General features: G+C 40.6%; 1 protein-coding gene and 1 long non-coding RNA gene across 3 annotated transcripts in view; one reads left to right on the top strand and one right to left on the bottom strand.

Annotated features, from left to right (window-relative positions):
* The first annotated feature begins 94 nt into the window (after positions 1–94).
* The window catches only part of LOC131456888 (uncharacterized), a 30667-nt gene continuing 12468 nt past the window's right edge, over positions 95–18293 (top strand). The window contains exon 1 of the long non-coding RNA XR_009239952.1: positions 95–156. This is a non-coding gene — a long non-coding RNA (uncharacterized LOC131456888). The remainder of the gene's footprint in view (positions 157–18293) is intronic.
* The window catches only part of LOC131456887 (NACHT and WD repeat domain-containing protein 2), a 52947-nt gene continuing 39645 nt past the window's right edge, over positions 4992–18293 (bottom strand). For both annotated transcript variants that reach the window (XM_058625557.1, XM_058625558.1), the window contains exons 7-8: positions 16799–17388; positions 4992–11927 (exon numbers count right to left, since the gene is read on the bottom strand). In XM_058625557.1, the coding sequence (XP_058481540.1) occupies positions 8031–11927; positions 16799–17388 (4487 nt within the window). In that variant the 3' untranslated portion in view covers positions 4992–8030. The remainder of the gene's footprint in view (positions 11928–16798; positions 17389–18293) is intronic.

Below are 18293 nucleotides of genomic sequence, written 5' to 3'. Positions count from 1 at the left end.
GTTGATTCTAAAACAATTTTAACTTGCATTTCTGGATATAATGTGCTCACTGCAGATGAAAATGTAATTAATTCATAAATATTTTTCTTTTTGCAGTGCAGAGAGGGGGATGAGGATGACCTAAAACAACCAGTTTGAATGTTTCTGCATGCCCAAGTAAGTTCACACTTTATGGTGTATTATGGTTATATTATTTAGCACAATTTCACAAGGATGTGAAACATAAAAGAGAAAACAAATGTATAAAAATCTTGACAGAGATGATTTTTGGGCGGATCATTAAACATTAATTAATTCAATCTTTGAAACCAGGTTGATTAGATTACATTTTAAAGGTGTCACAAAGTGTGAAATGTGAATGCATAAAAGAAAAAAAGGAAAATATTAAGATATTTACATAATATACAATAAACACCTTTCTCCATGGAAATGAACGTGGAAAAAGTGCATTTGCCCAGAATTTTTGCACCCAAAAGATTTATACTGATCTTGGCTGTGTCGTCAAGATCAGCTGTGTTATCCAATGCAAATTGAATATGCATTTATAAATGTATGCATTCACTATTTACTACTATGTACAGACAGTTTCTCATCAGTGTCAGTATGAAAGGTATGAGGCTGTTCAGACACTTGCAGCCTTATGGAAATGAAAATACGTATCACAGATAAAAAATACTGGAGATGTTATTTCCCCGCTGGCTGTGGCTGACAGGATGGCAGCAAATATTCAAACTTAGACACAAAACATGACAATGTGACACATCAAATGCAAACTGGAGCCCTCTTAGATATTTCCAAAGATACAGGACAGCGATGCTGTGCAGTGTGCACATATGGCTCCCATCTTTCTTTTCGCTCCAGTGGTTTCATTCTTTTTCATAAAAACAAAAAAAACTACAACTTTTTGCTGTTGCAAAGCATCAAAAAGCAGCAAAAAAAGTGTTGAAACTTTTATGATAAAAGAAATAAATAACTTACGTCTGAGAGATATGATGATTTACGCAGTGTACGGTGTGTTCCATTTACATCGGAAGTGGGAAGTGGCAGTGATGTCACATCTGAGTTGAGAAGTCGGAAAAGTAGAGCCGTACTTGGCAATAACAGTGACCAAGGTTATTATAGTTAACGAAAACTAAAGAAATAATGGAAACTAAAATTGACATTTTGACATACTTTTCGTTTTTTGTAAATGTATTTCTTATATAAGCATTTTGGTTTCATATGAAGTTTATTTTTTATTTTTTTTCTTCGCTCACAAGCAATATGATGTATCTCATGACGGTTATTTATTATAATGTGTGTTGTTATGTTCATGTGTGTCTTTAGTCTGTTGGCTATTTGATTTTTACCTGGCACGCTCACTGCATCCAACCTCAGCACTATTATGCCCTTCAGGCTAATTTCTTGTAGACTGTTATATTTCATTCAGAGATGGTTGTTCATCTGTCCAAATACATTTTTTAAAATGGCATGGTTTATATGATACACAATACTTATTATGACCTTTTTATATCTCGCATACTCCACATTTAAAAAAAACTAACTCTAAAACTAAGCATTTACAAACAAAAAAACGAGCAAACCCGCTATTAAAACTAATTAAAACTAACTAATTTTAAAACCAAAAAGTCAAAACTAAATAAAAAATAAAACTAATGCAAAATCCCAAACTATTATAACCTTGTTACACACACAAACAACGCAGCAACATGTGGCCACAGATGGAAGTTAAATAGTACTATGTGAATAACTGACTTATTGTCATGTGAAATCCTTGCTTGCTATGGCTTGCTAAGCTTAGCATAAAGTAGTGTGTCCATAAGTCCAGATTTAGGATGGACAGTCCAGATTTGCTACACTCTGTTGCACTGGAACACAGTTTAGCTTCCGATGCTCTTAGATCTACGGTCTAACAAATGATTGGCTGAAAGTGGCGTAGATGAAATATGCCTGAACAAGGCTTTCATATGCTGGCCACGCATGGAAAAGGAGGGGCTGCTGCTGCTGTTTGTGACAGAAATGCCGCAATGTAAAACATATTTTAACTGTGAACAGTCAGAAGATCATGACTTTATCAGCAAAAGTAGTAAAAAGTACGACTTTCACTATTTGTCGCTGTGACGATGTAAGGAGTCCAGGAAAAGGACGCATTTCCACAGATAAACATAAAAACAACACGTGTCGCCGCTACCTCTTCCATAATGTCATTTTATTTTTTCAAAAAGTTTGCACATGCACCAGAAGTTCCTTGGCAACATAAAACTCCTGGATGTTGCCACGAAAGAGCAGAAATATTGCAGATAGGCGTTCAACTATGTGTTTACTTGATATGATACAGCTTTATTTATTTGTCACATTTATGCAATAAACGCACTTTGTTTTCCGTAAGTAAATACAAATACTCAAATGAAATATTTTTTTCCTGTTTTTTAATATCGCATACAACACAATATTAGGGCTGCAACTAATGATTATTCTCATAAATGAGGAACCTAGTTGATTATTTACTCGATTAATTGAGTACTTGATACCAAAAAATGTTCATTTGCGTTTCCCAAAGCGGGAAATGATGATGTTCTTAATTGTTTTTTAGTTTTTTTTGTCCACAAACCAAAACGATTGTTTTAATGATTTGATGAAAATGTTTAATTAATAAAAACAATCAAACCGATGAATCGATTACCAAAATAATTGATGACCAAAAACGATTACTACTCGAATAATCGTTGCAGTTCTACATGATGTATCATAAATTAAATAATCTTGCAGTTTTCTAGCTTTAGCTCTATAATGTACAGGCAAAAATTTTTACATAAATATCAAAAATAATGACCAACGTCATACTTTTTCCTGTTGTTTTAAACATAAAAAGAGACAGTATGAATTAGTTTGTGCATTAGACAGTGAAATTAAAGAGGAACGTTAATTAGAGAAAGGTTTAGTGTCCTGATGTCACTATTTGAGTTAGGTTTAGAACAAATGCAACAATTTCATCTGGACTGTACATTTGAACTCGCTAAAAAGGTCTCATAACTTAATCAAAGACAAAGATATGGATTTCCTGAGGGATTTGAGACCTTTTCTTTCACTAAACCAACCAGAATAAAGTTGAATCTTTATCTTGGGTGTGCTTGACCTCTTTACATCTTAGCAGTTCTAATGTTAAGAGACTTTGATCCTTTGTCGAGCGTTGATGAATGTGCTCATTGTTGGACTTCAGCAGTGATGTATTCAGTCGGCAGGCAAAAATGAAAGGACTTTTGACATGATACTGTGTCATAACTGGAATGTTACCCCGTCTTTAAAATTGAAAACGAGGCAATTTGCTGGGTTTGATTTATAAAACTGAAGCCTATGAGAAAGTAGTGCAGGAGTGTTTTTCAGTCTCGTCCTCTACTTTGGTCAGATAAAAATAACAAAACCCCAACAGAACAGTCTATTTAACCCATCGCAGCTTTTCTGACGCCTCTACAGTTCACCTGAAATCAAAATAGAGCGACTGGCTCAGAGAGGAGAGCCTTCACATGTGAGTGTCTCTCCTCTCAGCATGCTTGAGAAGAATTAGGTCAGCGTGTGTTGGTAGTTTTTTTGCAGTAGTTTTTCTCTGTAGCATTGAGGCGGTTGTGGGAAATGTGAGGAGAGGATAAAAGGAGATAGGGATGATGATAACAATGCTGATCTTGGAGGTGTTTCAGCAGTCAGGTTTGTGACAAAACTCACATCTGAGATGAAGAATGTGTGCTTTGTAACGTGCAAGCTCCTAAAGCTGGCATGGCTTCCTTGCGCAAACAGGACATATTTGATGCAAGGCTTTTGGTTTCGACAAACGCAGTGGGCTTTCTCGCAGAACTTTTCATGTGCAGGGTTTTCATCCCACTTCAGTTTCAGCTGCCAGGGACGCCAACGTGTTCCGTAGTGGCTGCTTTATCAGGCGCACAAGGTTAAGAGTAAGAGGTACGGGTTTGGTGACTCATAGACTTCCCCATCGTTAAAAATACAGGTTGCGGTTGGGGAAAAAAAATAATAAAAAAGCGCGGGCTTGTGGAGTAGATGCCATTGAGAGGGAGGTGGCTATTTTAGTGCTGTGTAAATAAGAGGCAGTGTCCTACTGTACCTACTGTAGGACACACACACACACACACACACACAGAAACATGCAGTGTGACCTGTGGAGACCTCCTGCTCGACAAACAAGTGGTGTAATTATATGCCTGTGTGGCGCTGCAGGTGGAATGTGCTAGTGACAGGCAAGCCCTTGTTGTCATAAGGGCTGAAAGCAGCCCCAATAGCCAACAGACATGAGCTCACCATCATTACAATGAGAGGCGTGGCCAAGCCTGTCACCGCTGTGGACCTGATGTTGCCGTGGAGACGGGACACGTGCACGCTTGCGAACACACACACACAAGCAGATTGGCTGAGAGTGACACCACTGGGAAATTAAAATGGGAGCTCAAAGCAACAGGGTTTATTGGCCAATCACAGCTTGATCTTGGGGGTGTTTACCTTGCAGGTCTGTGTATGTGTTTGTGTATGCGTGGCACAAGGCACCATACAGGTGCGTTGCCTAATTATACTGACGATGTCGGCCGGTATTGGGGAAATATTCACCACGCTTGTCAGGTGTTCGGCATCAGGCGCAGAAGAGCAATTACTGGCCTATCAAATCATTTTACAGCTCTATTCTATATGGGTCTGTGCACTGGTGTGTGTGTGTGTGTGTGTTTTGTATTCTTCTGGCAGAAAAGAACAACACACGAATGACTTGTTTCGCAACACGTTCTGCAACTAAACCTATTGCCACTGGTTAACTGTGGCCAATTAGAGCTGAGCTTATTAACATCAGTCATTATCTTCTGTGGAAATCAAAGGCGGCACGTAAAAAAAAACTCAAACACTTTTGTGTCTAAAAGTAGACGCGTGATTGCAAAGTCTTGTACAGAAACCTGCAATTAGAGCGAGGGAAAAAGCCTGAGGCGGCGGCGGCGGCGTGGAGGCAAAAAGTGAACCATTTTATTACATTAAAATGTTTCATACAAACAATGCATACACACAAGTTCTTATATTGCTTCAGACATAAGTTTCTTTTTCTGTTTGAATTCCAGTTAAACAACTCTGTAACAAAATGTAAGTACAACATTTATGAAAATATAAATCTCTAAACAGGTAAGTCAGTCCCGACAATACAAAGAATACCATAGAAACATTCATTACCAGTATGTCAACTATGAGTTGCAAACATGTAAATTATTAAAAGTCATTCAAGTTACTGAACATACAATAATACCATTGACTGGCTCCCATATGGACACATTCAAATATACTCTTAAACTGGCATTCCAATATACTGTATTTTTATAAGAGGACTCTTTTTAAACGTTTTAGCAAAGATAGCACATCTTCTCTAACATAAACATAATCACAGTAGAACACTGAAACAATTTGGTAACAATATAATTACAGTACAAGCCTCAAAAACAAATGACAGCCAACAAAATGAAACACAAACTGTAATTGGGACTTTGGCAATTACGTGATCTTTTCTTTTTTCTCCTTAAATCAATTTCAAGAACTCAAGAAAAATAAAAGCTTTTTATTTGAAGGTTGTTTTTTTGTTTTGTTTTTTTAAAGCTTGAAGCTGCTACCAAGTTTGAAATTATCCGAGGGCCATTATCTCAACAGTTCAAAACTAGTAAACATACAATAATATGGAATAGCCCTTAAAAAGTATTCATCAAAGTGTAATTGTGTGGGTTTTGTTTTAATCATGCCTGGCAGATGATGGGTCTGTGTCAGAGCTCATAATGTCAAATTGTTACAGACATGCTTTTTTTTTTTTTTTTTTCTTAAACAAAAAAACAACAATTACAGCACCTGCAAGGTACAACCTCAGAGATTTTCCAATATAATTTTAGATTGTCAGCAAGCCAGATGTTAACAGCTTTTACTGTGTGCCAGCTTGTCATTACGAGTCAGAATCTATTGGCCCACGGTCATAGAGGAGTCAAAAAGATTTACAAATGTCACTCTCTCATTGTGTATCACCGACGAAAAACCTGCAGCAAATTCAGCATGAAATTAAAAACAACAACGTAAAAATGTATGAACATTTGGCAAACGTATATCAATCGCAAGGTTAGACGAGTAATCGGAGAAAATGTTCGTCTTTGTGAACGTCTAAATACAGATTTATTTATTCAAAGACTTTTTTTGTTTTTGCCTTTACTCGATCGCTAATATTTAAGAAGAAGGAAAACAGCGAGTGGCTACTTCATGCAAAACAGTTCCCTGACCAGACTGGCACCATGACACTGTGGTCATGTGGCATGCGCTCTGTCAGTTTAGTCACCAAGGTGCTCCTTGAGTACAGATTTGAAGCGGAAGGCACACATACGTTTTAAAAAGAAGGATCATTTTGAAGTGTGAATTTTGGCCCTGCTTTGGGTTGTAGAGGCAGGGCCAAAATTGTTTGTCTACCTGAAATGTGTGTCTTTGTCATTTCATTGACACAGTTTCCTGCTTCCACTCTGTTCTCAGATGTTCACAAAGCATTTTTTTTTTTCCTCAGTGTAACGTTGTTTTTGATATTAGATTTTGCCCAAACTTTGCTAAATTTGTGCCTAACGTTATTCCCCACAGGTTCACACAAGATGAAATACAACTAGAGATTGAGATTTTTTTAATATCACTTCATAAGAACAAAACCTTTCTGACCCTCATTTGAGCCCATAGATTTCAAATTTGCCCATCTCTGCAGTTAATTGTTCTGTTTTTTTTAATGGTTACCAGGCATATAATTTAAGAGGCGGTAGCATTTCATCAAGTCAACTTTAGCCTGCAAGTATGTGGATGGCCTTGTGTCTTTTAATTGGCAAATCCAGTACTAGTTTAAGACAAATCTAGATGACTTTAAACAAATTATACGATATTTGAAATTAATAACTCTAATACTTTCTCATAAAGTGCTTCCGACTAGCGTCTAAAACTCTAAATATATATTCACACAGCCATGTTGTTTCCGAGAAACATTGGGCTACGCACTCTGTCCTCTTCTACTGGTACATTTAAAACAAACTCCACTAGACCTAAAGCAAGAACACTGGTTAAGGCGTGACTGTGTATGGTGCTATGCTACACTGTATGCTCAATAGTGGTGTTTCCCTTAGAACAAACAGCACACAAATGGGTGGAACAGCAGGTAAATTCACATCAAATTTACACAAACCGTTCCAAGACATTTCTACAACTATCATTACAAAGAGCAATGCCATCGATTTCACATGCTGTTGACTAGATTTCAGTAAACTGATCATTTAGATTTGACGTCAATGCAAGTTTTATGTAACTGTATATATATATATATGTTTACAAATTCCCTGCATTTTCATAAATCTTGTAATCTGCCCATAAAGAACATTTTAAATTCCAGGCACTCACTTTGATTGCATTAAGCACAACATAACATTTTAAGGAGTTGCACAAATTGCAGCAGCCAAAAAGAGATATGTACATATGTTCATAGTTCTTCCTTTTTGTACAGTACCGACGGATGTAAATACAAACATAAATATACTCTCTTAAGAATGACATTATGGCTTGATGTGCACGAAATAAATAAAAATAATGATGAGGGATGAAATTGGCTAAGATCACTGGAATGGCTTTGAAATGTTTGACCGAGACATTTGAATAATAACTTTGTTCTTCAAATGCAAAAGGACACATAATGGCAAACAAATAATTCACAGAATTACATATAATTTTTTTTCCTTTTCAAAACATACGCATTTTTCTTTAACAGTCTTCATGTGTAAAACAAACAGAAACTATATCTTAAGTTGGAAGTAAGTAATAAATAATTTGAGTGCAGCTTTAAAATGGTCGGCCCATTAACTACCCAGAGGGCTGACATCTGCAGCTGAATCACGTGGCTGTAAACAAGAATCAACTGCAACCCCAGAGATTCAAAAACTTGGTCATCTGTCTTCAACCTCCCGTCCAAACCCCACCTGCTCCATATTTTCCATCCATTACTGCAGCAATTCCGACTTTTTTGTAGGCGTTGTTGACTCACCTTCACCGGAGTCAGACACGTTGATGGGACTGTCCCTGGAGAAGACTTCTGTTGACTCCCTCCAAATGCAGTCAGCTATGGTCTTAAAGGAATGGTTACCGCATTTGGGCCTCACCTTTTGTGATGCGTTGTTGACAATCTGCCGGCTGTTGGAGGTGGCTATCTTTATCTTGAGGGCAGCATCCACGCGGTCCACTACAGTGTATGTGCCGATGCTACCATCTTCAAAGCCAATGATTATGTTTAATGCTCGCTGAGAGAGAGAGAGGAAGGTGGGTGTCTTGTAAAGCGAGCACGTACCGATGCTCTTACCGTCAGCGAGGCGCATCACTATCAGATTGGAGACAACACCGGCATCGTCATCTTCATCACAGTTGCGGAAGCAGACATACACTAGATAACGTCCATCTCTAGATAATTTCTGACGCCAGATTATACCAGCAGCATGGACAAGCCTCAGCTTTCCACTGTGAAGGTCCAGGACGTTAATGTTCTCATCACCCTTGGAGACAATGCCTAGTTTCCCATTGGGTGAGATCTGGAAGTCCTCTAGATTTTTGAGGAAGTTGGTTGGCAGTTGGACTCGCCTGCAAACTGACTCATCTGCCACATTCCAGATAAAAACGGTCTCTGTGGATGTGATGAACACCGCACAGTCGGGGCAGTCAGGAATCAGCTTGAAGTTGACAATAGTGATGCCATCATCACAAACAAACTTCTTGGACACACTCCCTGACCATAGGCTGACTGCAAGAAGTTTGTTTTTGGAGGTTCCCACAAGGAAAGTGTTTGCTGTGGTGATCAATGCATTTTGGAGGGTGACTAAAATGTTACACACTTTGTGCCCAGTTGCAAGCCTCCAGACTCTGGAGGCATTCTGCTCGCAGAGCGACACCACAAACTGGTCATTGTGGGTAATTAGCAGCTGTGATATTCTCTGTCCATTGATGCGGAAGATATTTTCTCCAGTGTTAGTTTGCCAAATATACTGGCTGCACTTGTCATCTGAAGTCACAATGAGATCCCCTGAGGACGTAAGAACACAGTTCTCCACTATACCCTCGTGCTTAAAGACTGTCTCAATAAAACCTGTGCTGAAGTTCCACTTGTGGACAGCTTCTGAACCATCCATGGTGAACACATAATCCTCTCTGCCAGACAGCAGCAAGGTCTGAATCTTCTTGCCTGTTTTGTCAATATTGGACATGGCGGTGATGATATCAATGTCCCACACAGAGAGCACTCCACTGCTTGCAACAGACAGCAACAAGTTGTGGTGAAATGATTTGATGAGTTTGACAATGGCCCCTGAGATCTCAATCAGGCTGGCCATGCATTGACCACTGTCCCTTCTCCAGACAAAAATGGATGAGGTGTTCTCCATGGAGGCCACAATACTTTGTCCATTCTTGGAGAGAACAGCAGCAACAAAGCGTTCACTACGTTTGGCTTTGAACTTCTCCACCATTTTCCATACCTTAGTATCTAGTACTTCAATACTTCTGGCCTTGCAAATGAGAATGGAACGTTGGTCCTCTGATAACTCAATGCCCACCACTTCAGTCTCATCCCCTCTACAATCATAGTCCTCCATCAGCTTGGGGTTGGTGATCTCTTTGGTGTTCCATACAGACAAACTGCCTTCGTTGTCAATCATCACCATTTGGTGGAGGGTGTCCAGCACAAGAATGGACTTGACAAATCCCCCAGAAAACTCGGAGGTCACAGTGGCCAGCTTGTCACCATTTCCCAGATGGAAGATGGATGCTGTGTTGAGGTACTGGCCACAGAAAGCATACATTCCATCTGGTGAGCACTGGACACAAGTAACCTCATACCAACAATGAAACTGGTAGAGAGGCCAGCCATAAAGTAGATCAATGACATTGACATCCTTACTGGCCTCAAGCCAAGCCAAAGCATGATGAGTGGACAAAGTAAAACCATTGATGAAGGCCACCCCGCCAGCAACACCACTTTGCTTGGACCCCTTGATTTCGACCTCAGATAAAAGGCAGGACTTGTGATTATCATAGATAAGCAGTGTGTTTTTGGTTGTAGCCACAACTAGATACTTTTCATCAGTGGTTAACCTGATTCCCAGCACAACAGACCTGGCTGTGTCAATTTGTCGCAGGAGCTGTCTGCTCTCTACATCCCAGGTACTGACAGAACCATCTTCCAGGGCTACAAGCACTATGTTTGGAGCTAGGGTTGGCAAGATCTCCACAATCTGCATGTAGCTAGAGCACAGAGGAAGCCTTTCTGGACTGTAGGTGACATCCATAGAGGAGTGGAGAGGCACTATGGAGCAGTACTTCGGGCCATCTTTGTCACACTCTAAGAGAAGGTGTCTGAGCTTTGGGAGGGAGGTGACGACTGGCAAAAGCCGCTGCTGCAGTTCTGCAGAAAGTGATGCTGGATTTTTCATAACTTTTACCTTGATGCTACGCAAAGTCGTGGCCAGAAACTTCAGCTCTTTCTCTTGGGTGTAGCTGTAAGCTAGGTCAATGTCAGTTAAAGCTTTTTCAAACTGACCTATCTTTATCATTGTGTAAAGCCAGCTGAAGTTCATGATGACACCAAACATGAGGTCATCAGTGCGCCCACTCCTGGTAAGGTGGTACACCAGCTCTGTCATCTTTCTGTGGTTTACAAAGAAAATGTCAGGTTCCAAAAGGTTGCACTGGAACACCCAAGGCTGCTCAGGAGTTTGCCTGTCATACGAATACTTATCTGATGATGTTTTTTCATGGGACTGTTGATGATGGGGGTTTTTGTGATGAGATATGTTGAGGGAAGTGAAATGGTTGTTATCATACGTAAATATCTTCTTCCTGCCCCCTGACCATGCCCCTAAGAAATACTCTGCTAGGAGGCTGTGCATTTGATGGACATCCTCTTCATTGCTGAGATACAGCTTCTGGGCAATGAGATGCAGGTGTCTGTTGGCCCAGACCATCAGGGTTACGTTACGTACTTGACGTTCCACAAGATATCCCTCCAGCTCCTCTTTGAGCTTTGCAACCAGGTGGTAAGAGATCCTCAAAGGGTTTTTGAGGTAAGTTGCTACAATAACATCACCAAGGACTATGTTATCCAGGGACAGAATATCTTCCAGCTCAACCTCAGTTAGTCCAGCTTTGGCCATAGTGATGTAGCCTAATGCTCTGAAGACAAATCTTTGGCCCAGCTTGTTCTCCACTGAGTAGAAGAGATGCTCTATGCTTTCATGCACTGTGGAGCACAGGGACTTGTCATCCACATCTTTGTGAGACCTCCAGTGGACTACTTCTCTGTAGATGAGGTTGACAAACATTGGTAGTGTACACTTCGCAAGTGCCTCATTGACATAGATCTGCTGGCCTGAGGTTACTTTCCTCTTCACCCCCAGCAACTGCTGCTTTAATGTTTGGCTGCAAACCTTGCGGTCCCTTTGAATTAATTCCACATAGTACCCCTCATCATGAATAAGGTGTCGGAGCTTCTGTAGGATGCCATGTTTATTTGGCAATGTTGAGACTACAATGCGGACTGTCCGAGGCAAGTGTATGGGGAGCCACCACAGCTTGCGAGCTTCATCGGCATCTGAGAGCTGCTCCAGTGCATCCAGGACAATGACCAAGGGCCTGTGGAGTGAGGATTCTCCTAGAAGGTTGATGAGGAGCTCCCTCATCTCCTGGATCTTGTTAGGCAAAAAGTGAATCAGGCAGCGGTAATTTATTGCAATCTGTTCACATATGCTCTGGAGGAGGGTGCGTAGGTCTGTGGAGGGCTGGCTGGAGCCAATATAACGAACGATAACCACTGGGTCGGTTTCAGGGCCCATCTCTGTCTGCAGCCATGTGTAGGCCTGAAAAATAGCAATAAAGGTGGCTGTTAGAATAACATGTCTGAAATGTAACATTTTAAAATGGAAAATTCCACTGGGGCGTTCATGTTTGCTTTTATTTACCAATGTAATTTACTTTTATTTTCAAAGGACTGGCTAGAGAAACAGCGGAATAACCTGAATAATGAAGCGCTGCGGTGAGGGTAGACGAATCTAATTAATTGTTATCCCCACAGTATGAGGCAGGGCTCATTAGCATGACACAGAAAGGAGATTTAATGTGTTGCTATGTTATGACAGCATGCCTCTGCTACACTAAATGTATAACATTTATTAGACACAGAAGAATGTACAACAATCATTAATGTCCATTTGTTACGTCCTCAAACATTGTCTGAGTCATTAATACACAGATTTTAATTCACATAGATATACTCTGTAATTATTAGGCATATTGTAGGAATGAACACTGCTCCAGATTTGAGGCTTCATTGATATTATAATTTCATTCATGATTTCATTAAAGAGCGCAGCTGAGATTTCAGAAGAGATTAACATTTGACACTTATTTGACACTTTTAGGGCAGCAGTGATGATGCCTGTTCCACATTTATCTGTGAGTATGTGTGAGAGAGAAAAGAAGAGGAGAGAACATCTGTCAGTAGAGTCTTTTTGTCAATCATTTTGTCAGCCTCCTGCTATTAATGGACAATTACATTAATGATATGTAAGTATAACATGTCGTGTTACATTAAATACAACTACAATATAAATGCAAAGCAGGTCATAGCAGTGCAGATGTTAAAAATGTGTCTGTATGTCTCGGAACAAGTATATTTCCTAATTTTGTAATCAACCATAAATATAGTCAACACAACTTTAATTAACCTGACTTGTGTACAGTAAATGCTAGCCATTACCAGAGGCCTGGAATTCAGTGGAGTCTCTTAGGACTCATTCCTGTACTGGCAATATTCTCTAACTGTACCAAAGAAGCCATTGCATTCTTTGGAGCCCATTATATTCCTCCCTATATTAAGCTATTATAGTCTATTTAACAACCAAGCCACTGACGCAAAGCAGAATTAAGCGTGAAGCATCGTCCTGGTGGTCTTAAAGCGAGGCGGGATCAGGTGCATTTTTGGCTCATTGCTTACTGGAGGCGGCACAAAGAAGTTGCACGATTGGGGAAAAAAAAAAATCAATGATTCCGTTATTTTACGGGTATGTGATCACCTATATAGGAGGATATCGAGATAGTAGCACTTTGTTCACATGCAAATCAAGTGGTCCTCAGCCCGCTATTTTAGTCTGACTGATTCTTACATCAAACACCAGGGCCGCATCAGAATTCAAACTATTCATTTTTTTGGTTTTGACTCTTACTTTACTTACACAAGACAATGTAGCTATGAGAAACTTTTTTTTTTCATTTTGGTGAATTCTTTAATCTAAAATGAAAAGATCATTGAGTTGGAGATTTTTTTTTACATATTTTTGGGATAACTGATGCCAGCAGCAATAACAATATCTGGCAGTCTGCCTGCACAGGATTACAGTTTATAGTCAAATGCCGTGGGAACATTTTTATTAAACAATAGCGCTTTCTACAACACATTGCTTTGAATGTAAATTACCTGCTTCCTGTACTAGTTCTTCTTTAACCACATTATATACCATTTTAGTGTTTGCAAACTAAAAATAGGGTATTTTGGGGTGTATTTCTGCTGTGTTGAGCTTTGTTTGACATGGTAATATTTAATTTTATTGAATTCTGACCTTCTGAGATAAACTGCATCTTTTCAGCTGTTAAAACATACACTAGGGAATGAATCGGTGCATGAAATATTGGCTTTGTCCTTTTAGCTTTTCACTGATAATGCGGTGGGAAATTTCAGAATAGATAAGACAGCCCACGCACAATACGGCCGTGTGATTAATCAGTGTGGGCAATAACGAATCTCCGCTCAAGTCATCTGCTAATCAACTAAAACATTTATTTATTTATGTACAGTATTTATCTAAATTATTATTATTTTTTTAATAAGTGCTTTCTTATACCACTTACAGTGACACTTAATGTCAACTGCACTATGCGCATAGAACTGAGGAGGAGTATGGATTCTAAAGCCCTCGTTATGTTGCATGACGGACCAATATTCAATAACTTTATTTCCTAAAGTACACACTGGAAATAATTTCCTATAATCTGTAACTAAATCTGTAATCTTGTGGGTTCTTTTGTACGATTACAGGGTCAGCAGTTATGTGGCAGAAGCCCCCGTCATGAGAAATTCAAGTGCAGCTTCAGATCATTTCAATGGCATTTTGCCCTAAACCCATGCTAATTTCTATAGTAATCTGCATCCTTACAAACACACCTAAACATGGATATCATGTGACCTTTCAGGTGCACTGAGCATGTGCATGCTGATGTAAACAGGAAGCTGATCAGTTGTTTGCCTTGTGTAGGCTCACTGTAACCTTTCATCATTATCGTCACACGTTTTTTTGCTGCTTGTTTTGGTTTGTGTTACCGCGTATTAATGTGACATTTATTTAAAAAAGGCTGGACAGGAGCTGTGGGTATGTGGGTGTCTGCTGAATGATCTTGGCTACGGTGTGATGCTAATGTAGGTGGACGCAGCCAGATGGCACACAAGAGTGAACAAAGACTATGTTGTACGGGTGCAAACTTAATCTACACTCACACACACGTTAAAAAAAAAAACATATCACTACTGACAAATTATATGCAGATGTTGGTAATCACAAGGTCTCCACTACTGTATGTTAGAGGACATGACATTGACTTACTGTTCCCTTTTTTCTGGAGACTAACCATAACTATGACTTGTTAGACTTGGTACTGATGGTTAGATGCTAACCGGATTGGCCAAGCAGCACGCTTGGTGCAACGTAGGCAAACCTCCGTACAAGTTTAAAGCCTGTCAAACTCTGATCTACAGATGTGGAGGCGGCAAAGCAGGCAGCATTGGTCAAACAAAAAATTAATGAGAGAGGTCTTTTGTTTTGTTTTGTTTTTTTAAATGGACCGCCGTGTTGAGAGAGTGGCTATGATTGGAGAATGATTTACAGATTGTGGTCAGCTGGCTGTTAGCTGATTACAGCTGGGGTGTATGATTACTGTGTCCTGCATTAACTTATACATGGCAGTTATTGCTATTATTCTCAGGTACAATGAAATAGGAAGGACTCAATATTCAACTCTGCATCTACCAATACTAATATCAGTCCAATACCTTTTTTTTTTTCAAATTTAGACTCATCTATCAAGCTTTTTTCTTCTTTTGTCTTCTACATAGCTTAAATGGCACGTTCATTCCTCTCTGACATTTTTGGATTGTTTTAGAGTCCATGTCTTTTTCATTATCTCACCAATATAGGACTTCTACGGCTTACAGCAACCTAAAGCTAAACTTGACCTAAAACCTAAACCTGAAATTGCATGATTTACATTATGAGCACTTGCTGCTTGTCTTGAGAAGAGAACATTACGGAAGAACATACGCACAACACCTGTTTTTGTTGAGGGTGCAAAGGCTGAAAGAACACAAAGGGTGAAAGGAGATGGAGTCCTTCCGGTCTGGATCTTCCTCGGGTCATAAAGTGCTTCTAAATGTGCGCTACAGATGGTCCAGAACGCGGCGGTGCAACTGGTCTTCAATTCAGCCTAAAAGGGCACATGTCACCACTGTTCATTGAGCTCCACTGGCTACCCTTAGCCACTCACATTAAATTCAAATCACTGATGCTAGCCTACAAAGTGCTCCATGGGTCTGCTCCCATCTACTTAAATGCTCTCATACAGGCTTATGTTACTCCTCGACTCCTCCGTTCATTACAGGATTAATGTCTGGTGGTGCCAACCGCCCGCACAAGACAATTCAGACTCTTTTCATGTGTCGTACCCCGCTGGAATGACGGTGGAATGACCTACCAGTCGCGATCAGAACAGGGGCGTCCCTGTCTATCTTCAAGAGGCTCTTGAAGACCCAACTCTTCCAAGAGCATCTTCTGTCTGAGCACCTTACCTTACCCCCTCCCCTGCACCATCCCCTTCTGCACTTGGATCCACTTCTGCACGCTCACCCTCTTTTCAGTCCACTGTTCTGACTCCTTCTTTGTAGCTTATTCCTCTTTTGTGCGTCGCTTTGGATAAAAGCGTCTGCTAAATGCTTAAATGTTAATGTAAATGGAACCTCTATACTGTTTTTGTGGCAAGTGTGCCGGCTCTATGTCTTTTTGGACTCCCTGCCTGCGCCCATTGAGAAGACAAGTCCCCATAATGTGTCTGTGTAAACAGATGTAGAACTGACACACACACACATGCAGGAATTGAGAGACACACAGATGGTCAAACAGTTGCACACTCCCTAACGTAATGTTGAACAAAGAAGGACACATGCTCAGAACAGAACTTTCTGCTGCTCGGGGATCTCTCAATCAAAACAAAAGCAGAAGATCTAGTTTGATGATGTTGTGAAGCAGCGTGGAATTGTGGGCATTTTTGTCTGGGGGGGGGGGCTTCGGTGGCAAAACATGCAGCATACAGCAATGAGTAGGTATGACCACTGATTGGTCAGAGTGTCGTCACAGGAAGAGGGCATGAGCGCGACGTCCGACACAAGAATCAAACGGAACAATGCCGGACTGTAGATCAGTTAAAAAGACTCAACAATCCTAAAAACGTGGGTTAATCTCCAACAATTACCAAGGAAATGTCTCAAATGACTCCGCTCACGTTGAAGACGTACTATTGTAACGGAAAACCAACCAAACTGTGTAGAGGCGAGGCGAGTATTTTTAGTTACTTTACAGCAGAAGTGTTATATATCATATCATTCACTGTCATATCTCTTGTGTCTCACCTCTTTGGCCACCTCAGAGAGCAGCAGCGTCTTTCCAGTGCAGGGTCCACCGAACACCACCATAGGGCTCATTCTGCTCGCCTTGGATGGCATAACATACTCGTGCACATAATCCAAAGTCTCAGCCTTGTACTCGTAGAGCGCCGCGTAGGTTTTACAGAGAGACAGATGCTGCACGATCTCGTCATAGAGCGGGTCGGTCTCCGTGTCAAAGTTCTGCTGGACCGTGGCCTGGATGATGTCCACCATGTCCTCGTAGAACTGCTTGCACAGGCCTTCCACATAGTGGCTCTCCACTTCTTGGGAGTAGCCCAGCTTCATGTCACAGTGCGTGACGGAGGAGTAGACGCGCAGGTTGGAGGCGGCGACGATCGTCGGGATGAACTCGTCCCGTACTTTAAGAAGGCGCTCGTAGGCTTCCTGGTTGCGCATGACGCGGTCGCTGCTCACCACGGTGTCCATGTATCGGGTCATGTCGGGGATTTTGGCGAAGCGGTCAAAGTTGGAGATCTTGCGGATGTAGCAGACACATTTCCTGAGAAAGGCAGGCGTTTGTTTCCCAAGGGCAAAGTCTAACTCGTCCTCTAAGGCTGAAATCAGAGGAAAACGTCATACAATATTTTACTTCAAAAAAAAACTTCTCATTTTTGAAAAACTAATTTTCCAAGGTACTGATAAACCATGGACTGTATAGAAAAATGAACATAGTCCTTAAGTTGCAAAACTCAGTTTTTGAAACATGGACGTACACTACGTCACCTGCAACCAGGCTCCTATTGGACAACACCTGCTGTCAATCACACTGCTGCCCACTCATCCTTTTAATGTCTGTTTTTTTTCTAAATAAATTAGGCCTGTTTAAATGTTTACTGATGTTATAAATGAAGCTCATAGTATTTTTGCCTCCCGGTGGTTTACCATCCAACATCCTCGTCTTCACTTCTCTAACTGGAGAACAAATGCTATTTTTATCAACAATCTGTGTTAAAAACAAATCATTGGCTCTTAGCGTACAGCCTGCAAAGTCTGAAGTCTAACAGATGTAGGGTTTTTATGGTTGGAACACATTTTTAGCAGCTTTTGTCCTTTTCTCTTCTGGCTTTTTTTTTTTTTTATAACGAAGAAACTAAAGAAATCTCATAAGCCAGCCATGCTCGACTGGATCACAGGGTCTCCTACAAGGAGCTGGACTGCTGAAATTCTGCCAACATCTCCTGTGTAGTTTTTGTGAGGCCGCTAATTAGGTGGGAGAGAAAAGAAGTACTTGTCAAAGGAAGGCTGGGAGTTTGAGAAGACGGTACGACTTCCTTTGCGGAGCATCATCAAGCCAAACTGGAGCTTCCTGACACAAAAGCGACGTTCCCTTTTCATGTGAAATTATAAAACCTGAGTGCCAAATTAACCGAATATATTTTTCTTTTATTTCCACCACAAGAGAAGCTACGAGCTGTGACTAGTCTGTGAGACTTGTCATGATGCTTGATCGTCTCCCCAC

This window comes from Solea solea, chromosome 3, assembly GCF_958295425.1.
Source record: "Solea solea chromosome 3, fSolSol10.1, whole genome shotgun sequence".
NCBI classification, from domain to species: Eukaryota; Metazoa; Chordata; class Actinopteri; order Pleuronectiformes; family Soleidae; genus Solea; species Solea solea.
This window is presented reverse-complemented; position numbering and strand designations above follow the sequence as displayed.